The 22,036-nt window shown below is 36.1% G+C and overlaps 1 protein-coding gene across 5 annotated transcripts in view; it reads right to left on the reverse strand.

The window, feature by feature from the left end:
- Window positions 1-22,036, reverse strand: part of LRBA (LPS responsive beige-like anchor protein) — a 736,826-nt gene that overhangs the window by 13,935 nt on the left and 700,855 nt on the right. For 4 of the 5 annotated variants that reach the window (XM_023513464.1, XM_023513465.1, XM_023513467.1 and 1 more), the window contains 2 exons: window positions 8,346-8,447; window positions 4,163-4,359 (listed from right to left, as the gene is read on the reverse strand). In XM_023513464.1, the coding sequence (XP_023369232.1) occupies window positions 4,163-4,359; window positions 8,346-8,447 (299 nt within the window). The remainder of the gene's footprint in view (window positions 1-4,162; window positions 4,360-8,345; window positions 8,448-22,036) is intronic. The other variant, XM_023513466.1, reaches the window with a different exon arrangement.

Genomic DNA, 22,036 nt, shown 5'->3' on the forward strand with positions numbered 1-22,036 from the left:
CTTAGCCACTTGAGCCACAGTTGCTGAGCCAATTTAACAAATTCTTGTGAAAAATTTTATGACCTTTTAAACAACGACAGCAATCTACTAAAAAAAATTCACTCAAATGAGAAATATGCCAAAGAATAAAATAATACTATACACAAATTTTTAATGTATTATATTTGTAAATTGTACTTATGTTGAAATTAAAAAAAATATTACAATACTATTTTTGCATTCTATGAAAAATTTTTATTGCTCCATATAGACCAAATTTTTAATTAAGAAGCTCCCCCGCCCCACCCCCACCCCGTCAATGGTGTCTCACTTTACCAATGTTAAAATCTGGTCACCTTATGCTAGGGCTTATTTTTTGGGTAGGTCTTATTTTCGGGGAAACATGGTACCTATAGGTGGGGAGCCACTGTACCTGGCCCTACTTTTATATTTTTTAATGGTTAAAAAAAGGAATTTATTATGACACATAACTATTATATGAATTCCAAATTTAAATATCCACAGATAAGGTTTTTTTGGAACATGGCCATACCCATTTGTTTATGGCTGTTCTCACAGGTAGTTGCCAAAGCCTAAAACATTCATTCTCTTTACAGAGAAAGTATGCCCTCTTCTGATATAAGAGGTCCCTCCCTACTCCAAAAGCCAATCCTATTCCCCTTTTCTCTAGTCCTGCCTCTTCCCTCCAAGTCTGATTTTCTGAGCTTACTAACATACAAATTTCGTTCTACCGTGGATGGCTTTGGGTGTTCTAACAGTCACTGCAGACACCTGTAATCTTATGTCCACCTGGACACAATGAACTGTAGGAAAACAGATGATGCTAGCAAGCCAGGAAGAAACCAATCCAATTCCATAAAATTATATTTACACTGCACTGCATGCAGAGTTTAAGCATGGTGTCTTAAGTCTTTACTCTTTGACGAATTTTTTTAAAAATCATAGAAAAGTAAGGGCTGTCATAAACCAATTCACATTCCCCTAAATGCAAACTTTTAGTAGTCTCTTAAATATAGCTTATTCTCCAGAACACAAATATATATCTAAGATATAAAAACTCCTGTGTGGAGAAGTATTCTGTATGTCTTACTAAACACAGATATTAAGATTTTTTAAAGATGAGTAAAAATCAGTATCTTTTCCCCCATTCATTTCATAAATGACAATCCCTAGGGGGTATCTGGACCTGCAATGAAAACCAGGGCAAACAATTATTTGCTACACTTATAAAACAGAGCTGATGAAAATCCATTAACCTATGGTTGTGGTTCACTTGAATTTTATACTCAAGGCTTTTTACTGGATACGTGCTATATTAAAGCATAAATTAAAACCATTAATCTTTAATTCTTTGTTCTAGTAAAGAATCTCTAATCCTACTTCTATCTGAAATTAAATTAAACCTGGACTTTTAGGGCTATACATTCATCAGTATTCAAAATATTTAATGAGTCTCCCAAGGTGAAAAAAATTTTGTTGGCCTCTTTCATGAAAAGTCTGTCAAATTCCTCTGGCCGTAAGAGTAGCATTTACTGAATCTTCCAACCCAAATCATCATTTACATGGTTCTTAATTCTAATAGGCCTCCTCAGTGTCAGGCTGGGTTATACCCAGAGATTTTCATGTTAATCTCATCCTATGAAATCCTGAGCTTTTTGGGAGGTAACAGCAGGCCCTAGCAGTCTGTTACGGATGACCACATCCTAAAACATAGCCTCCAGAAAAGAAAATAAATGAGCCCCTATGGGTGAAATGGGGGCTATCCTTTGTTTAGGATAAAATAACTTTGCTGCTCTATGCAGGCTGCCTACTTAAATTTAACTTACTCATTAAGACATCTAAACATTGTCTAGTTGGTGTACTATGACATGCTGTTCACCAAAATGCCACCGAACAATCTGGCATCTAAAATAAAAACAGGTGGGAAGCCTTGATTAGTGCCCCACTTCCCCAGGCTGTCTGCCTGCAGGGTTATTGGTATTTCACAGAAACTTAATTTCTGGTCTGAGCTGATGACTAATTTGTTTCCATGGTGTCCTTTCCTTATATAGGCTCAGACTGCAGGATGCAGCTGGGGAATTTTGCTCTGTGATGTCTCGTATTCCCAGCCTGTGGTTTCCTTCCTTGCTTCCCAAGGTAGTTAGCTGTGAAAATGTCAGTCTCTGGAGCCGCAGGCAGGTAGTGCTCATTTGGGCAAGCTTGCTTTAATCACACAGTTGCCACTTGCAAGTTAGCGTGATAAAGTGCAGGAGTGCTGGGGAAAAGGCAAGGGATTGTTTAAGCCTAAAATCCAGTGGGAAATATTACAGAGGGAAAAAACGATGGCTACAGGGCAGAGAGGAGAAGCAAGTGTATATGAACAGTCTGCAGAAAGCCTCCCTCCTGCTGCCTCAAGGAACTTCCCAGAGCCTCTGGTGCTAACTGAAATGCCACGGAAATTGTTTCAGTCAGCTAGGGATTTCAAATTATTTTACAGATTTATTAGTGTAGCTGACAATATAATCGCAACTCAAAGTGACAGATTATCAACATTATTATTGTAAAGAAAAGAGGGAAGGAAAATCCTCTGATGTGTACTTGGTTTAAATGAAGTATTATGGGAAGGAAGGGAAAAATAAAAGCAGAATGTGAGTGTGTCTGTATTCGCGCCTTAGTGGAGGAGGCCGGCAGAAGGCGATGGAGAAACTCACAGAGAGTAAACGGGGACATGGAGGGGAGGAGGAGGAAGCCAACTAGTGAATTAAGAAAGTAATCCTAGGATACAGAACAGCCAGGTCCCTTGATCTGACCAATGGAAGCTAGATGTAAGGTTTTTGCTCCTAAATACTTCCTGACCCCAATATTTACTTGGGGGAAGAGGGTGATCAGGTCTGATCTGGGAACTGGGAATTTATGTCATTTAAGCTGCCTAGAGCTTAAATGACAGGGTCAGGAATAGCAATGAGTAAAATGCCCAGAGGTAGCCTAAAGCCACACGCAGGGCAGAGGCCCCTGTGACCCTGCTCCTGCCCCAACATGTTATGGATCCCCTGTTTGTACACAAGTCACATGCACTGCCAGCCCCCTTTCTGGAAAATGATAGGGACACTCCAGTTTCATTTTACCTTAACCTGCACCAAGGAGTTTGCAGGTAAGAAACAAAGGACCTTGAAAAAGTAGCCTCTCAAAGGAACAGTCCTTTTCTTTTCCTCAATCTCTAATACTTGTGGAGCTCTGCCCTCAAAATGAAGCAAGATCCCAGAAGGTCCACTAGCATTTCCTTTTCTGGTGTATCACATGGGAAAAGTATATGCCTGATTCACATCATAATTGAAGCCCTACCCCCTTAATGCAACATGTTTTGGTCCTATTATTCATGAAGAAGTTAAGCCTGAAACTAGATGCTATTCCTAAATAGTCATAATGCTTATTGTTCTCACCACCAACCTATTTAATTGTAAAGAGAAGCCAGTTTTAGGTATGATCTAATGCTCTATTTTAGCTTTGATAATCAGAAAATAACTCTGGGCAGTGAATTTTTTAGATTTAGAAAAAAACCGAGCAGTGCAATTGAAAGCCACCCAGGATGGCTTCAGAAGCCCCCTAAGAAACTTGTTCTGTTGAAGGAGCATTCTTGCCTTCCATGAGTGGCCCCATGCACAGCTCGTCGGGCAAGTGATGCAGTCAGCACTCCTGGGACCCGCTGTGGTCTGGGAGGCACATGAACCTTTGTTAGGGATAGCTAATGATTTTCTGTCAACATGGAAAGGGGCCCTCAGCAAGTCAAAAACAGGTTTCTGGGCCAGACCCAGGGGCTAGCACTTGTAATCCTAGCACCCTGGGAGACTGAGGCAGGAAGATCCTTTGAGGCTAGGAGTTCAAGAGCAGCTTGAGCAATATATGGAGATCCCATCTCTACATAAAATACAAAAAATTAGCCAGGTGTGGTGGGGCAGGCCTGTAGTCCCAGCTACTTGGGTAGCTAAGGCAGGAGGATCACTTGAGTACAGGAGTTTGATGTTGTAGTGAGTATGGTGACATCACTGCATTCTAGTCTGGGTAAAAAGAACAAGACCTTGACTCTAAAAAATAAACCAAAGAGAGCCCTGGAGTTTCTGTGGTAAACCCTCTCCCACACTTGAAGGTAAAAATTGAGGATACTGAAAGTCTGCAGGGTACTCACTCTTATGTTATCATTTGTTTCCATGGTGGCCTGGAGTTTTCCATTCACACTGAAAGTACAGAAGAGGCCATTTTCATAGAATATGACACAATGGCCCTCTCTTGAAGCCTGGATGAGTTTTGGTTTCAGGCAATTTTCAGGACCCTCCAAGGTCCTTAACAGGTCTCCATTCATAGAATGTATGAGACAGGGTCCTTCTGAGAGCAGAGGAGAAACAAAAGGCAACATTATTTCATGAAAACAGACAGATGTGATCTGCATCTTGAGCACAGAGCAACAGGATTACAGTACCATGCTAAACTTGTAGAAAGCCTTAAAAAAAACTACATATCATCTTACACATAAGTTATTTTCCCAGATCTCCTCTTCATGTTTATCAGATCTCACCTTCACTCGAGAGAGGAGAGAAACTGAGTCTTACCCATTCAAATTCACTGTTCCTTAAGAGACAGGAAGTTGCTTTACAAAACTCATCATTTTTTGTATTCCTAGGAGGCAATACAAACTGGAAGTATTCAGAAGGAATGAGACAAATTTCAAATCCTGGGACAGCTTCAAGGAAGCTGGGATGTAAGCAAACGTGGGCTGTTGTCAGGCACACTGTGACGGCTCCCTGCACCTCCCAGGAACCCAGGTGGTCACAGCACATGGGCCTGTGCACGGAAAACCAGTTAGGACAGATTCTGAAGGCCAAAGTCTTCTTCCTTTTCACTGCTCACGACCTGACATTGAAAGAAGAGTCCCTTCAATCCCCCCAAAATTCACACAGGGATTTTTCTGCCACTTCTCCACAGCTGTGTGTGTCTCTCTCACTCCTGCCTACATGGCAAGCAGCAGCAACCACATTGCCATCTCCCCAGGCTAACTAATTACCAGGCCTAGATGCCTCAGAGGGACAGGGGAACAGCTGAATAGCCCAGGCACACCACAACTGTTTTTGTTTCTATTGAATATTCACTACATGCAAAGCAACAAAGGAATAATAAAAATTGCTTATGTGGTGAGTAAGTTCCAAGAGAGAGCGCTGAGTCAGAAAAGAGGGGCAACTGGGGTGTACGCACTGCTGCTCTCCAGCTACATTACTGTGGCCACATGGAATCACTGCCTGCTCCCAACATGGCTATTGAAAACACACTCTTTTGAAAACAAGGCTCTCAGCTTTTTCTTGGCCCTTCACAGAGTTTGTAAGTTTTCAGTGTTCTCCACGCTGGCAGTCTTTACATAGTCCTGGCATGCATGAATTTCATTTTTCACTCCTTAAACACCACCAGCCCCACAACAACACAGTTCAAATTTCATTGTCACAGTAACTGCATCAGGCACACACTTTATGGTCTGTTCTTCATCCACAAATTATTATGTAAATAACAGATATGCCTAATGATCAGTGACCAATCACATCACTTCTTTTGAAGTGTGTCACTGGTCACTGAGCATGTTATTTCTTTAGTTCATGCACAGACACCAAACTGTGTAGTCACGTTGTCTCTTTGTCTCCCAGTTATAAAGCCATGTAATATTTTACAAAAAAGGATAATCAGGGTCTGGTGTGGTGGCTAACACCTATGATCCTAGCACTTTGAAAGGCTAAACCGAGAAAACTGCTAGAGGCCAGGAGCTTTAAGACCAGCCTGGGTAATACAGCAAGTCTCCGTCCCTACCAAGAAACATTTAAAAATTAGCCAGGTATGGTAGCACATGCCTGTAATCTCAGCTACTTGTCAGTGTGAAGCAGAAGGATTGCTTTAGCCCAAGACTTGGAGATTACAGTGAGCCATGATCATGCCACTGACTCTACCCTGGGTGACAGAGCAAGTCCCTATCTCTTAAAAGAAAAATAAAAAAAGATAAAAAAAATACAAAACTGCAGTAAAGTAATGAAAAGTATTAAAGCTAACTGGAATTTGAATTGAATAAGAATAGCGTTATAGAAGACAAGAGTTGCCTGTGGAATGCTGACACTGCTGAGACATTAGATATAAAGCCTGGGAGTGAGTGAAGGGAACTTATCAACATAAATTAGGAAAGTGCTGTAATAAAAATGCTGATGTCCTAGACGTGATACAGTCTCACATTAAAAGAGTCCCATGGAATATTTTATGGCATTGGAAGCACAAAAGATAAAATTTTGAAAGCTAATCTAAACTTAGGAATATGATAACTCCCCAAGGCACAGAAAGGTATACTTGGTGAGAAGATGGTCAACAGTGTTCAAACCACTCTGGATAAGTTTTTCACAAAGAAATAAAATATTTTAATTCTCAATGTTTCTAATGTTTTAAACTGCAGTGTGCTAATAAGTAAATGTGAGTGTTTATTATTTTTTTTAACTCTTAACTGAGTAAGAGTCTTGGTTTTTTTTTTTTTTTTGAGGCAAGGTTTCACTTTGTCACCCAGGCTGGAATAGAGCTTACTGCACCCTCAAACTCCTGGACTGAAATGATCCTCCTGCCTCAGCCTCCTGGTAGCTAAAAATTCCTCCTGGTAGCTATTGCCCACCACTATACCCAGTGATCCTCTTGTCTCAGCCTCCCAAGGTATTAGGATTACAGGTGTGAGCCACCATGCCTGGCCTAAGAGTTTTTAATGTTTTGACAAAAATTAATTTTGACAACCAGAGCAGTGCCTGTGGCTCAAAGGAGTAGGGCACCGGCCCCATATACTGGAGGTGGCAGGTTCAAATCCAGCCTCAGCCAAAATAAACTGCACAAAAAAAAAAAAAAAAAAAATTGACGACCACGGAACTGCCAAGTGCAGCAGCTCACACCTATAAGCCCAGCTAGTTGGGAGAATGAGGCAGAAAGATCACTTGTGCCAAGGAGTTCTAGGCTGCAGTGAGCTACAATCATGCCACTGGATTTGAGCGTGGGGGACAGAGCTAGGACCCATCTCTTAAAATAAAAAGACCATGCAACAATCATAAAATTCACCTTACACAGTCACTTATACAGTCCCACACTACTGGGCAGAGCATGGAAGCCCTGTAATAGGAGAGGTTCATATTACATTTCTAATCTGGACTAGATCACATACAGTTTAAGAACTCATGTTGGCCCAGGATGTGTGTTGTCATTAGGTCTAAGAAGGGGGAAAAAGAATCTTTAAGTTATAATTCTTGCTATCATTGTGACTATTTCAATGTTTTAGCCAACTAAATTTTTAACTACAGTTCTTTAAATATTTAATACAACTTGTTAGCTAGACTTAAGTATTATAGTTCAGGACATAGAAAAGGTGACTCAAATACCCTATGCTTCCCCAGCAGATAAGGCTGAGAGACATGCGATTATGGTACTTTTGTGTGTTCAGACCTCAGCTCATGAGACGGACAGACTATTACAATGAAGAAAACAGTGATTTGGAGACAGCTCTGTTCCTGCTCAGCTCCTTATTTGTTGCATGGGGCTCTTTGTGAAAGGCTTGCTTAGTATCTTTGGCCTAAATAATGATGCTGTCACTATAAACATCAATGCCATCTGGCACTGTCTAGTCCTTAGACTTGTAAGCTAAAACAGAGAAGGCTAGGCATACTGATTCAGGTGTGAGGTTGAACCCAGAAAGAGTTCAGAAGAATTAAAAAACGTGCTGGACACAGTGATCCATGCCTATAATTTTAGCACCCTGGGAGGCCTAGGCGGGTAGATTGCTTGAGCTCAGGAGTTAAAGACCAGCCTGAGCAAGAGTGAGACCCTATTTCTACTAAAAATAGAAAAACTACCCAGGCATTGTGGTGGGAACCTGTAGTCCCAGCTACTCAGGAAGCTGAGGCAAGAGTTGGAGTTGCTATGAACGATGACACCAAGACACTCTACCTAGGGTGACAGAGTGAGACTGCCTCAAAAACCAAAAACAAAAACAAAAGAATGAATAAACTTATAAAGATGTTCCTTGCTCCTACCTCATAGAAATGAGAAAAGTAAGTGGCTGTGTAATAGAACAGTCCATAATGATGAAAATGTTCTGTATCTGTGCTGTCCACATGTCTCCATAAACCATATGTGAGTACCTGAAATGTGGCTAGCACCACCAAGGAACTTAATTTTTACTTTAAAAAGTCCCATTGACTGATGGCTGCTATACCAGACAGAAGCTTTAAAGAAAAGGTTCAAATTCATCTTTGGTGATTTATTACTTAGAGGACACCAAGAAATGCATACATTTTATGCAGGTATCACAAGTTTACCTTGAGAACCACTCAACACCAGGCCCAGCTCAGCACATACTGCCGCACATGTGATCTCATAGTCATGGCCTGTCAAAATGGCCCGAGGTGTAGTAGTCTCACCTGTAGGAAGAACAAATAAAAACAACAAATCAAGTTCATGCAGATTAAATAATCAACATTTTGTTCCTAATTTCCATCATGTCTTTAGCTTTTAGTTTGGGAATTTGTCCAAAATCCTAATTTAGGACTAGATACCAACTATATGCTGTTGTGTTATTTTGAGGACCAGCTATCACTAAATTTCAGGTAATCCTTATGTGATTATCAAGTAGCAACAGTTGAGACTCAGGGTTATATATGGCAAAATCAGCATTCTAAAATACCTCAGATACTTTCCAAATATAAAAATAAGCCCCTTGGTTAGATGATGTATGGGTTATTATAAAAGTTGGAGCTTTGATTTAATTAACATTTCAAAGAAAGACTCCCCACCCCACCTCTCACTGAAACCCATCATAAATCCAGTCTGACCAGGATTCATGCTCTCTCACAGCAGGCTCACTCACACAATTTTTACTAAGCTTGTGTACTTTCATGATATAGCAATCTCATGGAGTGTATTTCTCTATGATTCAAAGATCGGAGGAAAAACACAAAGACCAAACCCTCACATGTAATTGTGATAGTGACTAAAAGTTATGGGAAGGGAGGATAGAGGAGAACCAAATATTATTTCAGAACATCTTCACAAGTAGAAGGAACAAGTCATCCTGCATCTTTGTCCCAACCTAACAAGAAAATGTTGTCCGGCTGATGAGGAACCCACACACCATGAATGGCCCCAGCTTGATTTGTGACATCATTCATGCCAAGCCACAAAGATAAACTGGATTCCATATTTAGCCCAAACAATATTATTTTAAGACTAAACTAGTTCTCTACTTTTATAGTCTCTAAGATCAAAAGACAAAAAGTCTTTATAAATGGAACTAGAAAACAGGATTTTGTTTGTGTTCTTGATTTCCTTAATTTGGATTGGTTGTCTAGCATGGCTGGTAACTGATACATGCCTATTTTTCTGGGTGATGGGGGGGCGGGGGGAGGGGATAGGCTTTATTGAATGTCCAGAGATCCATGATCAAAAAAAGGTAATGGTCCTCTATTCTGATGGTAGGAGTCCAGTCTCTGAGCTTCCAGCCTCCCTTCACCTAGAGCCAGCAATTACTTCAGGCCTAGTGTTACACATAATAGCTACAATGCATGTACTGCATACATAATTTACAGCCGTGTCCCCACGGTGTCCCTCATGGCTTTGTTGACTACAGGGTACTCCTGAGAACCTATAACCAAAGGAGCCTCAAATATCAAACTTTGCACCACACTGGCTGTGCTACCTCATAGCACGCACGATGCTGGAACTGGCTACATGCTTAGTGATAAAGGGTGTCTTCCAATGACACAACAAGGCAAGGGAGTGGCTATGCTAATTGCTCTGGTTTAATCATTACACACTGTATATGCACTGTACCCTATAAATATGTACAATTGTGGGGTGTCAATTAGAAATAATAATAAAAGCAAAAAAAAAAAATGCAAGGAACTAAGTAGAACAAGTAGCTTAGTTTCATTTGACTCCAAGTTTAAAAATTTCTCTGGGGAGGCAAACCTGCCTTAATTAGGAAGTTTTCCTGGCTTGGTGCCTGTAGGTCAGGTGGCTAGGGCGCCAGCCACATACACTGGAGCTGGCAGGTTTTTGACCCCAGCCCAGGCCAAAAAATAGCTGGGTGTTGTGGTGGGCCCCTATAGTCCCAGCTACTTGGGAGGCTGAGGTAAGAGAATCGATTGGGCCCAGGAGTTTGAGGTTGCTGTGAGCTGTGATGCCACAGCACTCTTACCCAGGGTGACAGCTTGAGACTTTGTCTCAAAAAAAAAAAAAAGAAAGTTTACTTGCCATTTCCTAAACCAGAAAAAATTTGTCACAAAAGAATTTTTTTTCCTTAAAAAGCCTGCAAATTTGGGAAAAATTTAAAGGAAAGCAAATGACATAAGCCAATATGAACTGCTTAATTGTCTGTAAAAGATAATCTGTGCCAGAAAATTTAGAAATAAACACACTATGTTATAAAAAAGTTACCAGTCTGTTAACCCCATCATGGTTTCTCCCTTTCTTAAGAAGCCCTACATTCCATGAAAATGCCACATGGTGTTATTTTTGAAATTACTGTGCAATTATATCAATTGGCAACATTTTTATCAACAATTAAAATCATTAAGGCCTAGAATATATCTTCAGTGTGATTTTTCCTTTTTTGATTTTCATAGAATTGTCTTGGAATTCCTCAGTGGAAACTGAAAGTTTAAAGGAAAACCGATGGCGAAAGCAATCTAAGTATAAGCCAAAGTAAACAAAGGGCAGATGGATAATGGAGGTCCCAGACGACATCGTCACTTAAGCATGTCAGTGGTAACTTTTTGTTTTCTAGATCTCAGAATATTTTTTCAGGAGCCTGGTGGAGGAAGGGAGAAGACTGCTGTTAATTGCAATTGTATTTTTTTCTTTAAGATAAAAGAGTTGAAAGAGTTCTATGTCTATAAAAGTCAAGAGTTTAGGAAGCCCTGTGATTAACCCCAGATAGTAAGTTGAGATCAAGCATCCTTTTTTGTAGACTCATAATTAAGATTTTTGTAAGTATGCTTTACTTTCAAAATACTAATTCCCAATAATCCAAACTATACTAATCATTTTTCATTACACAAATCAGAAGACACACACCTATAGAGTAATTTCAAGACTGAAAAAACCAGTTTTCTTTCTTAGGGCCCGATCTCTAAATAAGGAACTGTTCAGTGCTAGGCCTTTGCCTTCAAAGTTTGGCAAAGTTTTGCTAATCCAGGAAGCAGGTTAGACAGTTCAGGAAATACAAAGAGAGAGAGGGAGAAAAAGGAAAAAAACAACAAATTAAAAGCATAAGGGTAGACTTATGATCCTTAGGTTCTCAGGTAACTGGTTTCACAAACACTCAGTGGATTTCCAGTAAAAAGATAGTGCTATTTTTCTTCCCTTACCTATAGGAAATGTATATTAATGGCCTTTATAAACCCATACACAATCTAAGCAGAGATATTATATCATTTCTTTTAAGAAAAGCTGTTTCTAGTCTTGTTTAAAGACCGAACTTTGTATTTCCTTTATTATCTGCTGTATAGATCAAACATTCTTTACATTTTATCCTATGAAAAAGTATGTTCAAAGTAAATACCTGTTGGAGTTTCATAAATTTCAACAAACCAAGAGCTTTAAATATTAAAATTTTACTATAACAAATATAATATAGGATTTAAATATAAGACAAATGTTAAGATTTATATATATATTATATGAGTATATAATATAGGATTTAAATCAAACAGGTCCAAGCTGTTTAAGTTCAATGGATATTTTGAGAACTGCTTAGAAAGAAATTTCTGAGTAGGGAGGATAATTGGAGGCAGAGTAGAAGCTTTATAGGTGGCTCACAGAATTTTTTCATTTCTCTATAGTTACACTGTTATATGTTTATCATATTGGATTATAGGAGAGTCCACACAACAATGCCCTACAGAAAGGAAAGACAAACTCCCCCTTATCTAAGTAATATTTCTGTTAGGGAAGCCTGGACGCACAGTCTGGGAAGCATATAATTCACTTTCATTGCAGCACTCTTTAAATCTGCCCCTCCCAACTACTTGTCAGCACATAGGGTTAATACCTGGGGGAAACAATCAAGATCAAATAAGATGATTCTTGGCCATATTTTACTTTTCAAAGATTCCAAAACTACCAAGAATCTCTCATGGAAGTCTCTAAACCAAATAAACAGCAGGGAAAAAAGAAGTCTGAAAATATCAGGTTAATTCTTTTGATAAAAATCGCAGTAGTTAAGTAAGTTTAATACAAAGAGTTTTTACCTTTGCTTTCTGAGATAGTAGGATCTACCAAAGGCTAGATCATAAAGCAGAACAGATTCCCTTAAGAACCTTTAGTCTTACTGCTTGAAAAATTGTCATGGCTTTCAATAATGCTGAGACAAAAATTTATTTTGCCACTGGTTTGAGGGGCTTCACTTCAAACTCTTCTTAAAGAAAAATAAAAAAAGAAAGAGGACAGACTTCTAGGACTGCTTTGAAAAGCTTGAGCAATTACTTCAAAGGAAAGGGTGTCTTTGTCCGGAGAGCAGGTTTATGGCTACTGATGCAAATCCTAAGTAAAGGCTGAAAGGATACTCAGCGCATCTTTATGGATGGCCTTAAAGGAAGATGAACAAGTCAAATGAGATTAAAGACAGTCCAAATCCTGCCACAAATACCAGGACACATCAGTTTTTACAGATGTGCTTTCCTCAGTACATAATACTGAATATCACTACTAACTTGCAGAGACTATTAATACAACCCAACTTACATTATAAAATAGCATGAGATCTCTGCAATAGTCATTTACCATTTATATTGGACCTAGGTTTTTAAACATTTGGTGAAATATTTTAACATCATTAGGCAGAATAGCCAATGTTTTTATTAAATGTGCTTCTTTGGTGTCCTCATAACATTAAGTATGTATATTTCACTATCAAATGGACTCTGAACCATTTAAAATTATACATAAAAGAGGAAAGAGTAATTTCTATAGTATCCTGATCATAAATATTCAGTAAGAAAAATAATTCATAAACTCTGTCTCCATTAAGGCAAAAGGGATTAATAATACAGTTAAAAAGAGACCTGACGTGTACTTCTGGCAAACTTTCAGTTACTTTTTAAAAAATGAATAAACTTGTTGGTATTTTTGGCATCATCTCCTCAGTCTTATGAAAATTAAACCACCTTAAAACACACCATAAAGTTCTTATTAGCAGTATAAAGATGTTATTAGCATAATGAATCCTTTGTATTCATTTGCCATATTTTCAGTAGCATCCATTCTGAAATGAAGTGGGTTTGGCATTTCCCACTTCTTAATTTTGTAAACATAAAATTATTTCTTCCAATTAATACTTGGTTCAGATGAGTCCTGGGCAAGAAAATAACATATCCTATTTGTTTACTCAGTTATTCCTTCATCCACGTAGTAACACTTAATTGAACTGCTTTGAGTATGTATGCAATACACTGTGGAAATAAGGAAAAAAATATGAATATAGCTTTTTATTTGAAAATGACTTGATTTTAAATGGTCAATGGATCTGGTTTTGTTAATTGTACTATAAATCTGCAAATTATAAATATCTATTATCATAAAGGTCTAAAAGACTGTACCTAAGAACAACTGAATTTGTCTGCAAAATCAATATTTAATGTTCATTAATAAAGAAAGTTCTTGAATTAAAACAACTGATATCTTCCACATTGATAAAATCTAGTATATGACCTTTTGGCCATATACTAGAGGTAAAAGAAAATATGAAACCTAGATTGATAAGAAAAAAATAATAATTTCAAAGGAGAACTCATTTTGAAATAAAATATAAGTTTTAAAAAACTAAATACATAATGATGTTACTAAGTATGTAAGATAAAAAACAACAAAACTATAAATATTACATCATGGTCATTTCCTAAAGATGGATATTTATATTTTACACATGCCTTTTGTTTCATTTAATTATAGTTGATTACTACAAACATTCATGTAAAAATTAAATACATACATGTGAAAATTGAATACTAAGCTTTCTCATGTGGCTCACCATAATGGTGAATTAAGAAAGGAAATGGCTTTGCTGAAGTGGAAATGAGGTTAGCTGTTAAATGTTTCTTAAACCTTTTCCATTAACTTCCTAACTTTTCACTAGGAATTATATTACATTTTTATTATACAAAGAAAAATTACTTGAACTTTGTTTTTATTCATTCCTATCTTCACTAACTTCTCCCCTCCCCCATTCATAATGCTCTTGATGAAAAAAATGTTAATTTGATTAAACATATGGACTATAGACAAAAAGTCATTGTCATATATAGGGTGTAACAATGGTCATATAGTACTATAAATTTTGGTAGCATCCTATGGTAAACAATATTAGAATTAATGCAAGACAAGATAATATTGGTATAGAAAACAACTATAAGTTCTTGGTTTATAACATTTCTTTTCCTTTGTCTATAATATATAAAAGTTTCACAGAATCACCCCTTATGTCTATAATTGACCTTTGAACTGTGTTTGGGTCCACTTATATGTGGATTTTCTTCTTCCTCTGCCACCCTGAGACAGAAGACCCAATCCTTCCTCTTCCTCCTCTTCAACCTACCCAACATGGAGACAACAGGATGAAGACCTTTATGATGATCCACTTCCACTTCACGAAAAGTAAATATATTTTCTTTTCCTTATATCTTTTAAAATAACAGTCTCTCTAGCTTTACTGTAAGAATACTATAACCCAATAACATACAAAATATGTGTTAATTGACTTTTTATGCTATTGGTAAGGCTTACAGTCAATAGTAGCCTATTAGTAATTAAGTTTTGAGTTATACTAAGATTTTTACTGCATGCGGTAGGGTGGCTAGAACCCCTAAGTCCCACATAGTTCAAAGGTCAATTGTACTTAAGAAAATGGGTTTGTATGACTATGTACTTATATGTATGTGTATACTTAAAGTATGCCCCTTATATGTATAATATTTTTTTAAAAAACCCACCATGTCATGAAAGAAGAAAGAAGAAAGTTCTTATAAGAACTCAGAATAGGGCGGTGCCTGTGGCTCAAAGGAGTAGAGCACCAGCCCATATGCCGGAGGTTGAGAGTTCTAACCTAACCCTGGCCCAAAAAACTGCAAAAAAAAAAGAACTCAGAATAATAAAATTATCTTTTTATGTCCTTAAATACTAAGAATGCTTTAGTAATAGGATTGCATCAAATTCTCTATAGCTGATAACCCAATTAATCCAGTAAAAACAATGCAGTGCAGTTTGGTGGTTAAGAATGTGGCTTCTGGCCCAGAATGCCTGAGTCTGGATCTAGTTTCCAAGACTAGCTAGCTAAGTGAGCCACACAAGGCGACTATGAGGACTGACCTAATACGCAGAGTGCTCAGGCACGTGGTGAGCACCCACTAAGTATCATCTAAAAGTAGCAGTAGTAACAGCGGTAGGAGGATGCTTTTTTCATGCTCTGTTATCAACAGTTCTTTCAGTGAAAGTACATCTTAACCCATCCTGTATATATGCCACTTAGAGATGTTCTCTCCTTGATATTCCATATAAATTCTAATACTGCTATTAACATCTAGTAGCTTAGTGGCCAAGAGCAGGGAGTAAAAGTGTATTACAATTATTAGGTGCTTTCCCCCAATTAAGATATCATTACTGTCTTTTATTATCAAAGTACTACATGCTCACTACAAAACAGTCAGATAATTTAGTAAATTACAACGAAGAATATAAAAAATTGCCTCCGAATTCCATTACCTACAAATAAACATTGCTAACATTTGTCTGGTTACCATTTCATACATTTTTCTATGCATAAATATGTATAGAATATAAGCATGTACACATTCGGACATAGATACTTATAAGATATCATATATGTATAATTTGGTTATCTTTTATACTTAGCAATACAGAGGGCCTCTCTCTATGTCAATGTTACAACTTTATAGTATGTGTGTTAATGGCTATATAGTACTTCATTATGTGGACATCTACACTATACTTAACTAATATATTTCATGTTTCCTACTTTCTTGAGACATTTTACTTATTGATTTTCCAGAGAGGGGCCTGGTCTTTGGGTCTTATTCATCTACAGCCTCTGTTGCTATCTATGTGGGTGTCTAATAACATAAACAGTACAAATTCTACTTCCAAAAAAGAATATAGATAGGTAGTAATTTTATTGAAATGAAATTGTTTGGATTTGTTGATGTGCAACATTGACAGTATGATTTTTCTGTATATAAATTATTATTAAAAATCATTTATCTATTTGTTATACACCCAAATCACTTAAAAAATTTTTGTAATATGTCTTTCTTAACAAGCTTAAGATAAGGTTCTTTTGTTGAAATTACATTAAGGAACTCTGAAAAGCTACAGAGGGTTTTTATATCTCTAGCTATTAAAAACATCTTGACCCACTCACTCCAAGGAAATAATGCAATCTCTCAGTTGTATAGTTACCAGCTATAAGAATAAAAGTTAAAGGCTTGGTGCCTGTAGCTCAGAGTAGGGTGCCGGCCACATACACGGAAGCTGGTGGGTTCAAGCCTGGTCTGGGCCTGCTAAACAACAATGACAAGTGCAACCAAAAAATGAGGCAAGAGAATCACTTAAGCCCAAGAGTTTGAGGTTGCTGTGAGCTATGATGACATGGCACTCTACCTAAGGTGACATAGTGAGTCTCTGTCTCAAAAAAGAATAAAAGCTAAAAAGTTTTAATAGTCATGTAGCCTTAAGCCACAACAAGCAGAAAGAATTAAAAAAAATTTTTTTCCAGCCTAAAAACACTTCATCCAAATTCTGAAGTCTTACCAAATACATCCATTTTCTTACTTGAATGTGAGAAAAATTACTTTAAAAAAATTGTAGGTAACTGAAATGCAATGATATTCTAATTAGGTAATGGTAATGGTTAAAAGAATAAGAAAACGAATCTTTAAAAATCTGTTAATAGCACTTCTAAATTCTGCTCTGCATAGCCATGTAAGTGGGTATAGCACACAAAAACTAAAGTAACTAGAAAAAATTGGATATCTGTTGCTTTGCAGAAGAAATAGAGGCATGTAAGTATTGATTTCATATAAAACGGCTCTTTTTCCATTATGTCTCAGGAATATCTAAATTACAGTTGAGGTACATATGCACAAAGCTGTTATAAAATTTCCCTAAAGAAATAAACTTTCTGAAAGGTGGTAAAATCAGTCTAATATGTTGCTCTTAGGAAGTCTTAATTAATGTATCCTTAGTAGTTCTACAATAATATCATGGACACATACATGCAGAGTTATACAATTTTCTAAAAGAACAAGAATCCCACCTTTAGTTGGTTAAAGGGAATTAGTATCTTTTTAAATTCCAAATTTTTTTGAAATTAAATTTCCCAGATGAGCATAAAGTACTGTTCAACTGTCTTTGGTAAGGCACTATTAAAATCTACATATGAAGATACTCGGTTTCAATATGAGTGCATAAATCATCAGTTCTTCTGTTCTCATATTTATATGGCTATAGCCTACAGGCTGAATGGTATAGTCATTTTTCTTTGCAACCAAACAACGTAAATAAATGTGATATATTGGCATATCACCCCACCACTCTGCATATGGTGCACATTAAGGTTGTATTCATTTGCCATATGAATATAATTCCTTTTTACCACATCTACTATTAGTTACAAGCAGTAAATACAAAGTTGTTTTGCTGGAACTTGAGGGCCTGCATTACATCATGGAGCACTAAACATCCTAGACCTTCTGGAGAATTTCATGGACATACTTTTAATGTCACCTGAACTTGAACACTGCCAACATACTGCCTTCAAAATTCCTCTTGATAAATTCTTAAAGGAAAAAAGAAAAACACAGGCTGGTCTTATTACAACAGTGCATTCTGAAAGTGGGCCCAGATGAGATATGTACAAGAACTCATGTTCTTGACAAAGAATCAGGTATAAAAGGGCTACTTGTTTCAAGTATCACTTCTGTATTCAGAATCTCGTGAATAAAAGGAATGTAAATTTAAAATATTGTCCAGACAATATTCCTCAATGATGGCTTACTGAAGAGCTCATCCCTGGAACTGTGGTGCTTTGTTTTACTAGGGACATATTATGCTCACTTTTTCCTTAAATAAAATATATATTGTAAAGCTCCAAGTCCAGGTTAGGGTGGGGCAAAAGAAGGAAGAAAGCAATTTATTTTTAAAAGCTCATGCAGTTCAACACAAATGTATATACACTGACATTTCTGACCCTTAAAGAATACATCACAGGCAATTAAAAACAAAGTACACCTGTCTTTCTTTCCAAGTACCAGTTTTCACATTTTCCAGCATTAGGTCCTCAAATGTGTCCAGCAGATGGTGCTCTAGGACACCTACTTACGGAGAGTAATACTGTTTGTATTACATCCACCTATATTTTGGCCAGACAAAGAATAAGGATTTATCAGTAGCTTCAGTAAAACATATTAGTCTTTACAATAAAAAGGACATAATTCCTAAATATGTGCACACAAACATACATATGCATAATCACATGTGCACAAAGGCAACCAGTAAATAATTCACACCTGGACACATTATGATACTACTTTTCTTACAGATTTGATGAGTAGTCTATATGTATATCTGGAGTATTTATAGTCATGTGGCAAGATCATTCTAAATTCATTAAAAAAAAATTTAGAATGCCTTAAAGTTAGAATTCATTTTTAATTATAGCAGGAATGTCTCATTAGGGTGATACTAGTAAAATTAACAACAGTAGGATTTACGGTAATGACTTAAGTGATTGATGAGAGTATAACAATATGAAGTTTTAGACAGAGAAAAAGCAGGGCATACAGTACTTTAAAAAACAGCTCTGTGGTCTGTTAGTGCTAGCCTTATGGTTCATAAAACCTTCTTTCTAATTAACGGTGCTGAAATATTCTTAAAAACCAGAATCTTGTTGTTATGAAAACTTAAATAGTCTTTTTTTTTTTTTAAGTAGACGCCATTCACATAAAGGAGAAAGCTGACATAGATTAACATGTCTGATTGCAATGAGGGAAAAAAATGCCACCTTTCAATCAAATCAAAACCAGAATGCAAGAATGGAAAACTACTTTACTGAAATACTACACACACACAAATCTATGCAACACCCTCAAGGTCAGCAAGCATTTGCTTCTGAAGCTAATCAACTGTGTCTTTAAAAAAAACCACTCAAACACCTAAAAATACCTAATAAGCATTTAATTTTTAAAATCCAAAAGTATGATTTATTAATATAAAAATAGTAAATAAAAATAATTATTTTGTATATTTTCATCTTGTTTAAATAAGATCATGTCAATGTTTAAAGTATTTAAGTATCAATTAAATGCGTTGGAGAATATTTTCTTCAAAATTTGGAAATTTACAGTCTGGATAACATTGTATTCTGAAGAAAAATGATCATCTCAGGAAAAGCACTTTTGCAGACAAGATTCTGTCCTAAAACACAGAGTACTAGTGCAAGGAGAGATGCTATGCTTCCATGCAGGAAAACGTCTTTTATCGAAATGTTCATAGTTACTTTTATTAATAAAAATATCCACAACTAAACATAATCCTACTTTAATTTTTCTTCTCATTGGGAAAATTGCATTCCATAGGAAATAAGTATAATAAGACAATAGCGTTAAAGATAAAAAGACTATCTGGTATAAAATAAAACAAGCTTTTTACCATGTAATGTAGGCAGGCTTCATAAAACATTTTTATCTTTTGAAAAGCCCCAAATTATACCACTTATGGGTTTTATCCAATTTGAATTAGCCTGTTTTTGCCAAAGCAATACTCATATTAATATTGGATAACATGATATTTTGAAAAAATAGTTATTACAGCTATCAACTTTACATATAGCACCAATTTTGGATTGGAAAAAATGGTGTATACAGGTTTATAACCCTAGAAAGTAAAATTACTATCTATTATTTTTTAAATTAGAAAAACTAAATACCTGAATGAGACCTATAAAATACAGAAAAAGCAATAGCTTAGTCTTCTTTCATTATCTATTTTTCCTTCCAAAAAGAAAAAAGTCTAAAATCAAAAACTTAAAGTCGAGGCATTTTGTGTATTTACAGAACACAGACAGTTATATGAATATAAAAGCCTGGCCACTTCCTAAAGGTTATTTTTATTGTTTAGAGATACAAAATAGGAATAAACATAACCTAAAATCCCTCATCTGAAAAGCTCTGACTTCAGTGGCTGCGTCGTGGAACCATGAAAGAACCAGAGGCTTATAAAATCTGAACCAGCTTGCACGAAGGTTTGAAACAGTTTACACACGGTAAAAATGTCTTTGTGTTTATTTGTCATTTTCTTTGAATAGCTTAGACCGGTTTTTTCATTCTAATGTGTGTAAATTCTCATTATAAGAAAAAGTGCCTATTTGTCTTTCTCCCATATTCATCTTTCAAAGCTAAAGCAAAATTAAATTGGAACATCAGACATTATACAAGGGCCAGAAAGGATGAGGTTCACTTTGAGAAAGGTAATTTGATTTAGTCAAGATACATTACAATTTTCTAAAATTTTTCTTAGATGTGCTGTTATATTCTTTTTTACTTTTCATTACCAGTATTACTAGGAGTTAACGTCCACCACGCTGCAGACAATGAGAGGGTGTAGATGAAGTGCTTTATGAAAAATATAACATTATAATCTGTACTCTAATGCCAACAAGATGGTGTTTTTGTGGTGATTTATTTGCTCTAAGCATCCTGTGCTTCTGATAACACCTTAAGGCAGTTACTGTTGTTGCTTTCATTCTACAGACAAGATAGAAAGACCACAGCAGAGCTTGGAACTTAGATTTTCTTTTTTATACAAACTCTGGGATTTGGCCAGTCCTATACAATTCATTTTTTAAAAAATATGCATGTAAAAAAATCTCTAATGTGAGTTATAGGGTACTTAAATATACAAAAATATGTATATCGTACTTTCCTCTTTCTGGAAAAACTGAAAATCCTAAATTTAAAATATACTTACATTTCTGAACTACAACAGCTGTTACATGAAAGTATAGCTAATAAGCTTTTAGCTACTTCTCAGAATACACATTGGTAATAATTAAGTCAAATAAGTTAAAAAAAAAAGCCAACAAATATCTTTGTGTTTTAGATTTCTATATGTGCACGAGACAACTTACAATATTTAGAGTAAAAAAAAAAAAGTTTTCCTAGTTATTTTGAGAAAAACAACAGAATGGTAACTGTATTATCTACGTCAAATCTAGGTTTGCCTGAGATAATTTTGCGAGTCTCAGTAACTGGATTTACAGAGATAGGAAAAAAGAAATTGAAAGTACTCACTCATCCCAAAAGGCAAGAAAGGAAGATGAAACGTTTTTATCTTTTGGATGATAAGAATGTCTTATCCGTGATGAAAAGAACATGAAGTACTTTTTAAAACAATATGAAAAACAAAATTCCTGAAATTATTATATTTATTATAACTACATATAAGATAGATATTTGTATAAATATGTGAAATGCACACCCATCCACACTCTCCCTCCATATTCACATATAGATTACAATTTGATCTGATTACAAAGTCTGTCCTAGTCATAGAAGCTAAGCCTTAAAATTATTTGTAATATTTTATCCAAGTAGGAAATTCTTTTTTTTTTAAATGAGATATGTGTGTTAGAGGTTCACTGAACAAAACTGTTCTACAATATACATAATAATGAGAAACAGCTCTGAAAAATACTTTGCATATACTTCCTTTCAAATTGTCCCAGCATTGGACTCAACTTCTTGAAAAAAAAAAAAGGATTTGCTTTCATATAAATAGTACACATTTAAGCACAGCTTTGAGAAGTCAAATCAAAAATATGATAGATTTAAACATATTCGGACCATTCCACACTGTGAGGCCGAGTGACAAAAGGAAGGACCAGCATATTCAGGTAAAGTAATCAGGAGCAATGTGATTCTTCCTTAGCCAAATACATTGCAAC

The sequence above is a fragment of the Otolemur garnettii genome, unplaced genomic scaffold (assembly GCF_000181295.1).
Source record: "Otolemur garnettii isolate 467f Iridium unplaced genomic scaffold, OtoGar3 scaffold00041, whole genome shotgun sequence".
NCBI lineage: Eukaryota > Metazoa > Chordata > Mammalia > Primates > Galagidae > Otolemur > Otolemur garnettii.